At 31.7% G+C, this 13404-nt stretch overlaps 1 protein-coding gene across 3 annotated transcripts; it reads right to left on the bottom strand.

Annotated features, from left to right (window-relative positions):
• Positions 1–1801: 1801 nt before the first annotated feature.
• Positions 1802–11271, bottom strand: LOC104882768 (uncharacterized). 3 transcript variants are annotated; one of them, XR_002028920.2, is made up of 4 exons: positions 10131–11271; positions 5251–5350; positions 3363–3393; positions 2280–2392 (listed from the first exon to the last, which is right to left on the bottom strand). XR_002028920.2 is itself a non-coding variant. In XM_010667122.3 (3 exons), exons 1-3 carry the CDS (start codon positions 6905–6907, stop codon positions 1896–1898), a joined length of 666 nt encoding a protein of 221 aa, XP_010665424.1. In that variant the 5' UTR covers positions 6908–9375; the 3' UTR covers positions 1802–1895. The 3 variants fall into 3 exon arrangements, 1 of the variants encoding a protein (XP_010665424.1); XR_002028921.2 differs by having other exon boundaries at positions 2306–2392; positions 3300–3393; XM_010667122.3 differs by lacking the exons at positions 3363–3393; positions 10131–11271 and adding an exon at positions 6839–9375 and having other exon boundaries at positions 1802–2392.
• Between the last annotated feature and the right edge of the window lie 2133 nt (positions 11272–13404).

Genomic DNA, 13404 nt, shown 5'->3' with positions numbered 1-13404 from the left:
AATTATTTAATACAAATTAATTTTTAAAATAAAATTCAAGATTAATAGAAATAATTATTCAATACCTTATTCAATTTAATATAAAATAATACATTCTCAAAATTTTATTATTTAATTATAAATTATAAACTTGTGTTCGGTCAATACTTGATAGCATCCATCTTTGGGTGCTTATGTGAAACAATGATAAAAAAAGTAATGATGAGTGGGGAGGTGGGTGGCTTTTCAAAGAACCACAAAATTCAAAGGAGGCTGTAGTTTCCTAACATTTGCATTTTCTGCCAACGCATGCCTTGGTACCCACTGTTTATCTCGGGGGTACTATCCACATTTGATCCACTAATAAAATGACACGTGTAAAGTGCTTGTCATTAATAATCATCAAGGTGTTCTTACAATTATGAGAAATGGAGTGGGTCATAAAGAAAATTCTAACTAGAAACATCTACCTTTTTCAATAAATTGTAGGTTTCTCTCCCATAAAATTGGGCCATATCTAAAGGTCAACTATGAGGGGCTCAAAGCAAGGCATTTGAATAATTCTCTGGTAATTGGTATAGGTATTTAAAAAGAAAGAATTAGAATAAACTTTAGTAAGAAAGAATTGGAGGAGAAGTTAGAAGGGAATGGAGAAGATATTAGGGACTGTTTGGTGCATGGAAATGAATATTGAAAATACATTGGAAGTTTTTAAGTTTCCAAAATAAAATTAATGGATTTCTTTTTTTGGAACAATGTAACTATAATAGTAAATGCTAATTTGAATCATTCAAACTAGATAATTTTATTTGTTAAATTTTCAACTATTAATATTTATTAATATCTCAATAAGAAAATATTTAGATATATAAATTTGGGTTTCTTTTTGTCTTTTTTAGTTTATCATTTAATTAAAATAAAAAATTTATCAATTTTTATTTAAAAACATCTAATAAAACAAATGTTTTTAAAATCGGAATAATTATTAAATCAAAAAAATTATTAATTCATAATTCAATGATCAACCAACACGAGTAAACCATAGTCCAACTATGATATTATAAATATATAATTTGAATATTATTTAAATTAAAAATAATTATAAAAATTAGAATACACCTTAAGGATAACATGTGGATTTATAAAATTATTAGTATTTCGAATTTTATTAAATATGTAAGTTTTAATTGTTAACATGAAATAAGGTTATATTATTTAAATTTGTTCATATTTCAACAGTTATATATATATATATATATATATATATATATATATATATATATATATATATTATTATCTTTAAAATTATTACTTTTTTTATTTATATTTTTATTATATTATAATATAGATAAATATTTAAATTTATTTTAAAGTTTTGATGGTGCATCCTTCCCTTTTGTCCACCAAAGCCCTAATTCAAACCCAAGGGAGAGGATGACATTTTTTTCCCAAAAAATAAAAAGAAAGAAAGAAAAAAATAAATAAATTGAATCCCAATATTATGCATCATGCTGAACTCAGCAAAGCGTGTGGGAAGGGCTTTGGCCCAATGATGGGCCTATGCACATTGTATAGATTTTTAAATTGTGAAATTTAAAAAAAATATATATATAAAAAAATTATTTGTATATGTTTTTTGAAACTCATTTCACCTGATATTCCTCTTTCATACAAAAACTAGGTAATTTACAAATGGATAAAAATTTAATTGATATTAATTATATTTAATTTTTCTATTATATTTTTCATGATAAACCAAATATTCTTTACTAATTTTTTTTTTCCTTTTTTCCTTTGCTTATTACCTTCATGAAAGGAAAAGTAGCCTAATTAGAAAAGCAATATCATAAGTAAAACACTACAGGTAGACATGTATTTTGGAGTTTTCATAGGAAGAGCAAACATAAGGGAACTTTCTAAGGCTTCTGATGACGGTTCTTACGTGAGCCTGATCCACGAAAACGCTTAGGAGGCATTTTAAATTTCTTCTGAGGCCCAGTTCTCTTGTTTCTCCGGTGTTCAGTTACCGTCTTCGCCTTCGTCTTCGTCTCTGGCTGTTGGTCAGCCTGGACCTTCATGTTTCTCTCTGGCAGTTGATTATTGTGGGTATTCGGGACATCAGTTACAATTACTGAAGCATGGGATGAGGTGCGTTCGATTATCTCAACATCATCTATGCCCCAAATGCCTTTGCTGAAGTCTAAACCTCCATACAAACTGTTGTTGTCGTCGTCGTCATCGTCATCATCATCATCATCACCTTCCCCCGAATTGCCATCTTCATTGTTAGAAGGTTGCTCTGAATTTCCTTCTTTATCATCAAAAGCTTTTACAGATTCGTCTGTGTAATCATCAACAGCTTTGCCTTTGGAATCTGCTACGGCTTGAGAGTCTTCATATGGGAGATTGTTGTCTGCATCACACAGTAGAGATCAACTCAGGAGAAAGAAAAGATTTTAACAGAGCTAGAAGTGCTTCCCAACAAAAATTATTTGTTCGACAAACTTTTGAAAATCACATTCCTGAATTATCACTTGTTAGATGATTCTTCCAAAAATCATTTTTCAAAAGTGTTACAGATTAAACTTCCAAACCGGTTACAAATATGAGCTAACTAACAAACTTCCAACCTCCATCATTGAACGAACGTATAAATAACAAGATCGTATAAAAAGAATAAAATTAAGGTAGATATGAATGAACAGGATATAAAATAATAAGACATCACACTTTTTGGAAGATAAGTAATTCCATAGTTGAATCTGAAAAAAAACATCACAATTTAAAATAGAAGATAATCTTATTTCTTATATCAAATGAGTCTTAAATATGGTGGAATGTATGTACTGGTTGTGCATAACGTGAGGAGAAAAAGTTGTCTTAAAGAAAATGCGGGCAAATGATTTTTATTTAACAGGAATGAAATAATGAAACCACATTATTATGGCTATGTTTGGTTTCGAAAAGTACTAAAAAATGAAAAAAAAATGGAAATAAAAATAATTTTATCCTATTTGATTCATTATAAAAAAATACGAATCTATCAAAAAAATAATGAAACCACATTATCTCAGAAGTCAAAAAAGTTACTGATTTAAGCCGAAGTGAAGGTTAAACAATGACATGTAATGCAGGTGATGCAGCACAATAGATGCACCCCACAAGCCAAAAAATAATAAAGATTCAACTCATTTTCAAAATCCCCCGAGAGACAGACAGAGTAGAGAGATTCTACCACTTTGGAGTTCAACCCCCATAAAACAAAGAATTCAACACAGAAATTTAGCTGAAAGATCACCCAAAAAAACAAAGAATTTCACCTAAAGAAATTTAGATTAAAGACCACATGCTCCAGTTTAGCTTAAGGACCACGAGCCCAATACCTTAAAAGTCCACTTAATATGCTCCCGGTTTCTGAGAATATGATGAAAAAAAATATTTCATCAAATAAGAAGTCTCCATTTGGTGAGATAAATACTTTTCAAACTATAACTAAAACAACTAATATATAAATCATGATTCTGACAACTTCAATATTAAGTTAAATAAACAGAAAAAAAATGACTTTAACCTACTAAGTTAAGTCTCATGTACTTAAAGAATGAATTGTCCCCCAATACTTCAGAAAGCTGGAAAGAAACAAATACCACAAATCAATAGTGTGCATTTAATACCCTTAAAATTGGGCTAGAATTTCTAATCCAGTCAACAAATTCACTAAAATATTTGTTTACAATTTTCAAATTCAACTTGTCTCCCGGACCGGGGAGTCTCTTTCAATTCAATCAATCAAGGTAATACCTTTTTTTCTAAACCTATATTTTCAAGACATCGACGGCTATCTAGTTTCAAATCACAGTGATTTGAAACTAAATAGACTCAGGAACAAGCCGGAAAGACATGATGGGTGTAATATAATTTCAACTTGAGTATCAAAATATATAGTAGTGACTCAATCTCACAAAACTAGCACAAAGGAAGGGAGCAACTCAGGGAGCTTTTCATAGCTTCCTCTAAATTCCATAACACATTGGAAAAGAATAAGGGATACGATAGCGATTTTATAATAAGTCAAACCAAATCAGCCCTTCATTTGAAGAAATGGTAAGATAAGATGACAAATTTTCCTTTGAATGCCCAAGAAGCTAATAAAAAGATGATCACATGGAACAACATGAAATTAAAAATAATAATAAGAGAGAAGCCACAAAGTTTTTAGAAGTTCAGGAAAAGAAGATGAAAGATAGTAAAGATTTTTTTTTTTTTTTTTTTTCTTAATAGGTGTGAATGATGATATATAAATGTGCATAGGTAGATAATATCAAAAGAAACTGGTGGAGAAGTGGCAAGTGAAATATGGGAAAATAACATTTTTTTTCATGAGAAAACATGATTACTAAACCAAGGTTTCACCACCTACTTTCATGTGTCCCACATGGATCTCACAATAGGTTTCTCATTGTACTCATAAGAAAATTTTCCTAACGTCAATTTCTTATACAAGTCTATAAAATTGAGAACTTCCTTATCAGTTATCACCCAACTAAGATACAAATGAAAGAAAATTAATAGAGGTAAACTAGTTAATACTTATTATTATTTTTTTAAAGAAGATGAACATTACTCTTGTCATTCTTCTCATATGATATTTTTACAAGACACCTTTTCCTAAGTCCTTAACATATAAGCCACTTTTTGATAAGAACAATTTTTAGCAAGTTAGCAACACAATGATACTTACAAGATACTTTTGCAACTCCTTTTAAAACTTATAATGTATGGTAAGAGAAACTACTTAAGTTACCCCTTAAGAGTGGATTGGTGCTTTACAATGAATATTTAACCAAAAAAAAAGAAAAAAAAAATTCAAAAAAATGTAGTATTAACACAATATAAATTCCACTAGTATTTCGCAAAAAATGGATAATAGACTTGGCACAATCATTTATACAGGAAATCATTAATTTGGTATGAAATAATTTGTGTAGCAAGACACGATAAATATAAACAGAACATTCTAGCATCCAAACTATGTATAAGACACAATCACATTCTGGGTTTTAGCAAAAGAACCCATGACTACATAATCACAAAAAAATGGGAGCAAAAAAGCTAAGGTGGAAACACAATTGCATATTAAACCACGGAACACACTAAGATATGCACATATAACAATCTCGCGCATTCTTTAAAAACACTGTGTTGAGAACAAATGGAAAACAAAATTAAATAATCAATTAGTGAAAGATGAAAGTATAAATTTTGACTTACTAGCAAAAAGAGGAAGCACATTTTCAGCATAATGCACATAACGAAGGAGATCTTTTTTTGTACGAAATGTCTGTCCAGTCCTCGTATTATGTGCCCAAACCTACAACACCCAAAGAAAAATGTAATCGGTGCATTTCTGGTGGCAATTATTATGACGACAAAGTTTCATGAAATCAAACATTGACTGCTTCCAAAAGTTATTTTGACCATAAAATATCATGTTATCACATCAAGCAACAATACGAAAAGCAACAGTAGGGAAGCAAATCAATAATCTATTGTCTTCTAGTATCAACACATCAAAAGTGTTTATAAAGGAAAAAGTTTTAAGAACTTCAAATGCTAAAAGCTAACATGCATGGAAAGTGGCAATTGCCTAATCCATTAAAGAAAACTTGTTAATAATGCTTTTTTAAATATCTATTGGGCCAAATTGCACTTGTGAGTTATCCCTCGTAATAAAAAGTTGTAAATCATAATTCTTTTTCAGTCCATGGCTTGCATATAACAACCTACATTTCTCATAGTACATGATACCAACGTCTACAAGGCATCTAATTACTAACCATCATTAATATTTTTGGATTTTTAAACAAGAAAATTCCAAGCATTTCAAAGTATCCTCCTATGTATAACATTTATCATGGGAAAAAACTTTCCAAACCCAAGCATCATGTTTAACTAGCATGCATTCTAGGTGTTTTTTCAAATAAGTCAAGACATGTTTCATTTCTTTTGCAAGAAAATAATGAATAGGAAAAGTAGGGAACTTCTAAAATTGTCCTCAGCCCTAGGAGTTTAGTTTATGAACAAGAAGAGAAAAGAACGAAATCATTACAAATTTCTTAAATATTTCCCTTTCAGGCCGAATAGAGTTTTCTTCTTCAAAAAGGTTAGATTTGAAGGAAAACATTTTAGAATAGTTAGATGAAACAACACACCAAGGGCTACAGGATTTCTACAATTGGGTTTAGGCTTTTTTAAAAAGGAAAAATTAATGAAATTTATGGATTGTGTAAAGACTTGCTACTCGATGTTCATGAGATAAATATAAGGTGTCACTTCAAATCCACTCATAAGAGGATTTTATTGTGACTCTCTCCCTCTCTCTATCAATTACTCCTCCTCCTTCCTAACAACCCTAGATTTTGTATTGTTAAAATCTGATCAAATTTAAACTTGGATCATCAAACTCAATTTTTCTATTCAACCAAGAAAATATTGATTTTCCCTATGCTTTCCTTGTATAAACCAACAAAATGAAAGATATTTCCCTTCTCTTCTCTTTCCTACTCTCCCTTCCTTATTTTCCAATCATTTCCCCTATTAAATAAAACCAAAAAACTAGTAATTATAGGAGATCTTTTTTTTTAAATGAATCAAAAGAGAAGCCAAATTTACTAAAAATAAAAATAAAAAACGCTATTCAAAACAATCATACTACCCTAATTATTAAAATTGATATAATTAATGCAAATAAACACAAATCTAGAAACCCATGAAATTAGTTCTAATAGGAGTAGATAATCTATAAAATCCTAGAAAACAAAAAAATCTCAATTCAAATACAATGAAAATGTTGGATTACCTTGCCGTTAGAATACTTCTTCAATGTCCATCCTTTAGGAAGTGGATCTGGCCAATCTTCACCATCCATTTACCAGAAATGGTGCTTAATCACACTATCTATTTTCTCTTCTTGAGCAAGAATATATGTGACAACCCAAAAAAGCTTAAAAGAGGAAACAAATCTTAGTTTTTTAGTGTGAAAAAAATTTTAACCTTAAATTGTTTCAAACAAGAGATCGAAGGAGGAAGGGTCTTCTCGTTTTTGAAATTGTGTCCAAAGCTTTAGATCGGCCTAAATGCTTCATACAAGAAAGGGTAAGAGTGGGTGGGGGGAGCTATTTGTTTGAGGGTAAGAGATCAACACTATTCTAGATGAGGGAACCACAATTATTGAAATTGGCCACCGCACAACTACCACTGTTGCAATCACAACCACCGATCGAAATCCATCACCACCATTGTCATAGTTGTCACCCTCTTAGTCATTGTTTTTTCCGCCACTCCTTGCCAATCACAATTGTTACCTTTCATTACCACGATCAGAGAATCACCCTTAGAGCTTTAAAGATACCTTGTTCCCATTCTCTCTCCATCTCTTTCAATTGCGGGAGTTATGGTAGAAAGAGAGGGTTTGGGTAAAAGAAGAAAAAGACTGCTTAGGGATTAAGCAATGTTTGGTAAGGGGTAATTAGGTTAGGCTACTTGATTATGTAGAATTAGAGTTCAACGAGCTTATTGAATTGGTGTTTTTGGGCCTATTTAGTATTTTTATTTAATCTATTTTGTTTGGGTTGTTTGCTTGTGGGCCTTTTTACTATGATATGATAATTAAGAAGACATGGGCCTCTTATTGCTTCAGTGCATGGTTTTGGGTTGAATATTTGGTGAAATTCTACATGAAATATTGAGTGCATTAGTTTCTTAGTATACTTATTTCTCCAATATTTGGTAATAATATTTTTAACATTTCTTGGTAATTATTTCTTAGAGGTCACAGGAGATATCTACAATTTGGTATTAGAGAAGGAGATTACAGGCCAATTGTTCAAGGTCTTGCATGGTTAAGGACCACGATTTGAGAAATTGTGTGGTAAAGGACCAAGAGATCAAGACGCTACAAAGATCATGGTGGACTACCAACTAGGATGGTAGAATTGATTACATCTAGACCAAGCTTGTTAGTAAAGATCACAATGGTAGATTTTAGCATGAGTGGGCTCGTCAATTGAGCAAACACAATTATAAAAATTGGGACATCATAATTAAATCCTATTTAAAGGTCGTGATTTATGGGAAGTAGCTGGTGGAAGCAGCAGCATACCACTAAGTCCATAAAATGTTGAAGCCCTCAGAAAATGGACAATTAAAACTTACAAAGGTGATGTACATGCTCAAGGTGACCATTGAAGGCAAGTTCCTAGAGCATGTCAAGGATGAAAGCCACCCAAAGCATCTTGGGACATGTTAGTATCCCTAATGAAATTTGCCTATCGTCATCCAAAAAAGTGTTAAATCCTGCACTCATCACCTTGTCTCTCAATTTGTTTCTTTTCAACATTTTTTTCAAGCCTTTGTCATTCAGATATCCTCTCATGAAGTTCCTTCTACCATCAAAGAAGTGGTTATGTGTGCACACCATAGACATGAGCTCCTAATCAACTGGCTGATGTTCTCGCCAAAGGACTTCAAAGTTTGGCATTTCAAAAAATGACTAAAAGGCTAGGAGTGCAAAACATCTTTGCACTAACTTGAGGTGGAGTATTAGAAGAATTGGAATTATATAATTGACCATGTAATATAGTTTCCATGGTTAAGTACTGTATAGTTGTACAATATTATGTAGATACTAAAATTTTGCTAGAATTAATTTGTTTCCTTGTTTAAATTCTTTGTTGCCCTCTTTAGATTCTAGATTTAGAATTTTTGTTCAATATATAGCCTTGTAGCAATGCCTTAGAATCACTGATAAAGAATTTTTTCCTCTCCATTTTCTAACTTCAGCAGTCTTTTCAATCTTTTACGACTTTACATCTTTACCCTATATGGAGCATTAGAATTTCTTTTGCTCTAGAAAAATGCAGCCAACAGTGCTCCTATGCTCAACATTCAAAAACACTATGCAGTATTGTATATGGTTAATTTTTTCTGGGTCTTTTCTTTCCTTCTTTACATCAGCCTTGAGAATTAAATTAACAAATATTCATGTAAGAATGCTCTACAATCATAGTGAATACTGAATGCAACCTTCCACCACGTAGAACCATCAAATAGCTTGACAATCCAACAATAGTAATCAAATTCAGCTTAGATAGTGCAACATAGCAGTATAGAATCTTTTCTTATGATTGAATTCTTCCTCTCCATTTTTTTATATGTACAAAATAAAAGAAGAGGCACGGCCTCATTACACATGAAGCATGCAAAGAGAGCCACTAGAAAAAGAAAAGTAAAAGAAAGCATATGCATGTATCCTTATCTTACATGTTCCTTAAGAAGTCAATTAACCCAAGAAAAAAATATTTTCCTTCATTAAGGTATCCCTAGATCATAAAAATTAACAGACCTTAGAAAACTTTTTTCATGTCCAAATGAGTGCGCTCAATATCCTCAAAAATCCCGCCATTGCATTCTCTTCACAACACTAAATTAAACATCCAAGCAATTCCATAACTATTCATAAAAGCGCCCACATAATTCTATATAAAGATAACATAAGTTGTGTGGTGTACACATGCATAAGAGAAAAATACAAAAATTGGTCAAGAATGGGAAAGGACAAAAAAAAAGTCACAAAAGAGACTAATACACATTAACCATAAGACGCATGTCACAAAAAAGTTTTCATCGACATTAACCAAAAGACACATATCACAAAAGAGACTTATACACATCAGTTTCCAAAAAAGTTTCTATGTGAATCCCCCCTAAAAATTAACTAGAACACTGATTGAAAAACTAAATAAAGTTAGGGACATATTAGATAAACACCAATCTAGATCACGTAATATTTATTAATGCCAAAAATCAAAATCAAAATACAAACCGAATATTCTTTTTCTATTTAATAACATGTGTAGGAAAGCTTCTTGAATGTTAAAGACAATGTTTGAATAACATTACGGTGATGAAATTTGAAATTAGAAAGTTTCCACTTGAGTGAGACAAGATCAATAGGAAGACAATTTTATTCCATCCAAAGCAATGGTTTTTTTTTTTGCATTTCTCTATGTAGCTAATCAACTATAAATGACTATTCAGACTAATCACTAAACAGTACATAAACAGGACATTCATAAGAAGCTCAAACTTACCAATGAGCAATCTGAAACGTGTACACTTTTACACAGGTCACATACCCTTCATCATGAAAACTGCAACTGCCATGAATTAAAAGAGTAGTTATGAAGTTCTCAACCATGATATGATAATGAAGTTCCAAAACATGCCAAAAAAATCTTGTTCTGCAATATATTTTTTTTACCATGAATACTTTCCTTGAAGTAGCATATTTTTGGTTCTAGCCATTGAGAGATATTTTACAGTTCTGAAAGCAATACAATCACTTGCAGATATAGAGCAAGGAGCTAATGTTTACAATTATCACTGTAAGCCAAATGTCTTCCCCAAATGAAGGAAAAAAAGAGAACTTGGCAATCAATTCCAAAACCGTCAATAAGTACAAAGACAGATTTAAATCAAGAGTGACCTAACTTAGTCAAACTACAAAGCGAGCTTGTTTGTTAAAATGATCCATTCATATCCAAATCCACACTCAAACACCTGTTTCTTGACAATGCAAATTAGCTTAATCTATTCTTAATCAAAGCCACAAAAAATTAATTGAACATTAATATAATACAATGACAAAAATTAATTCCATGATTCAAACTGCAGATATAATAAATGGACAGAATTAAACTAATTCAATACAACAATTTTTCTTTGCTGCAATCGATTCACCAGTAAGATAAAGCTCTAGAAAACGAAAATGCGCGTGTAGAGTATAGAGACTTATTCTATTTGGAGTATTGGAACATTCAAGAGTGCGAGAGAGGCGTTCCTGTTCTTTCTCTAAGGTTTCCAGCCATCAGAAAGTTGTGCTTTCTGTACTGACTTTCGTTTGCTTGTGGATAAAGCAAAGACAAACGAAACATGAACTCGGAATATTGTCGCTGAGAAATCGGGAGCCAAGAAAAGAGAGACCGGATTTTATAACTGCCTGTAAATCCCAAACCAGGTATAAGAAACAGAATTTTCTTTTCTTTTTCCCGATAGCCAAACGAATGTACTGCTAGGGCTTATGCTCATGAAACAGGGGAACCAAACCGAAATCACACCGTTTGATCTCCCAGTAGTCCCAATCTGTTTAAGAAGGTCATTGGTTTTGCGCTTCTCCACACTTACACAATGAAAATGTAAAATCTAATTTAATATTCCCTCCTTGACTGGATATCTTCTTAAAAAATCCCACGACAAAAATTCATAAATACTCTTCAAATTATTTTTTAGAATACTCTGTCAAAAATAATTAAAATATCTTAAATCTATTTTTAAAATAAATTCTTAAAAATATTTTTTAAATTAAAATTTAACCCTTTTGAATTGAAAACCTTTTTTTTTTTTCTAAAAAAAAACTATTTTAGGGGTAGAAGAATATTTTTAAAAATAAATTCCAAGCAACTACTTATTCTTTTTTCATATCTTTAGAGAGATATTTCACTCTTTTTTTTTTCTTTTTTTAAAAAAAAAAAAGAATGAGACGTATTTTTTAATTATATTTTTCAAATAAATTTTTTTTTCTTATATAATGAAAGTATATAGGCTTATGGATTCTGGAAGCATTCTTTTGAATGAAGTTGAAATAAAAATTTAAACTCAAAATGAGGCTTTTTAAATTGCCGTAGGGAAAAAAAAAAGTTGAATATGTCAAGAAGTCTATTCAATAAAACTTTTTCACATAATGATTTTTTAAAAATAAAATAAATTAGAAGTTCATGTCATGCCCAAAATAAAAAAGAATGAAAAAAAAAAAAGAATCCAAACATTTATAATTGGAGTAGCACCAATAGATCAATCATTTTAGCCTATTTCTATTGACCAATAAATGCACTTGTATACCATATTTTGTCATTCTTCTACACACTAATTAAATATTGTGTGTCAATGTACTTCCATAGTGTTTATTTCTCATTCTATATAGCCTAAACCACATTTTAGACCATGATTCTAATTACCTTCTTAATAAAGGCTAGTTGATATGATTTTCTAGGTTACGCATTTGTGCTTTACTTATTTATAATTGAGTCTATCAAATATGACTTCTTCATAAAATTTGGGATTTGGTCTAAATCGAGTCTCTTTTTATGTGTATCTCTTTTGAAATACATATAGATAACTATTCTTTCACTATGATAGTTGCCACACCATTGAAAACAACCACCATTTTATTTTTTATTTTTTGAAGTGTGCAGTCTTAAGACACCGATCTTAGCCAACCTTCTTGAAGCCACACAACAAAAGCCAATATGATCACAACCAACAATCAATTTTACTGAAACTTTCCCAACTTGTGTTTTTATTAAAACTACAAGATTATAAAATTATTTTTACAAGTATCCCAACACTTATACAAATTTGTCTAAGTTTAAGAATCCAAAAATCCCACGAGAGAATGACATAGTTTTCTTTCTCTCAAATTACTCACTCTCGATCTCCTTGCAATGTAGAGACTTTTTATAGAGGAGTCTTCCTTTTTGAAATTTGAATTCAAAATAGAAGCCTAGGGTGATGGTTATAAAACTGCCATAACCACCTAATTGATCACACTCCTTCGGCTAGAGGCGTCTCCCAACCTTACATGTAGCCACAAACCTATATGACGCTTCCTTGCATGCCTTAAGTCATACCCCTTCAAGATGCCTCTTGCCATTAGGTAAATCTTGCCAACAGGTGCCTATGTAACCGCCTCATGCATTTTAGTCAAACAAGTCTTTTTCTAATCAACACCAACCCAAGGTCATATTCAATTTGATGTTACAAGCCAAGCTCATGCCAATTTGGTCTTTAGCCTTAATGCATGTGGGTTAAGCCTTCATCAAACATCTTTATGTGCATGCCTTTTAACATGCATTAGTCCTCTTGCTTTCACCTTGCCCATGTGTTCAACCATCTCTCTGATGCCTCAATGTGTATCAATGCACTAATACTCAGCCTTGTACCATGTGTAGGCACCCTTGACACTAAGGTGTTGTTGTCCATGCCTAATGAACCAGTCGTTTATAAGGCACTCCTTTGTCTTGCCCTTGTTAGCCATGCACCAACATATTTGCATTGGTCTGATCATTGTTGTGGCTTCTCAAGGTATGCCTAAGTCTCTCTTGGTTGCAACGATGAGCCATGACATTGTGCCCATGGGTTGTCATCTGTGTGCACAAGGCATTGCACCATTATTCTAAGCATGCATTTAAGACTCCCTTCGTTGTTGGAACAACACCATATTCATGTCCAAAACCCTTCTTAGTGCAACAACATGCCATGGTATTGCATCGATGACTTGTCTATCCCATGCATAGGGCATTATGCCCC

This window comes from Vitis vinifera, chromosome 18 (genome assembly GCF_030704535.1).
Source record: "Vitis vinifera cultivar Pinot Noir 40024 chromosome 18, ASM3070453v1".
NCBI classification, from domain to species: Eukaryota; Viridiplantae; Streptophyta; class Magnoliopsida; order Vitales; family Vitaceae; genus Vitis; species Vitis vinifera.
Note: the sequence above shows the minus strand (reverse complement) of the source record. Positions and strands in the feature narration are given on the sequence as shown.

Excerpts from the sequence above, each read along its gene's own strand:
- LOC104882768 (XM_010667122.3), bottom strand. The coding sequence starts at position 6,907 with ATGGATGGTGAAGATTGGCCAGATCCACTTCCTAAAGGATGGACATTG. Across the intron at positions 5,351-6,838 it reads AGAAGTATTCTAACGGCAAG|GTTTGGGCACATAATACGAG; the intron begins GTAATCCAACAT and ends TGGGTGTTGTAG. Across the intron at positions 2,393-5,250 it reads TGTGCTTCCTCTTTTTGCTA|ACAACAATCTCCCATATGAA; the intron begins GTAAGTCAAAAT and ends TGTGTGATGCAG.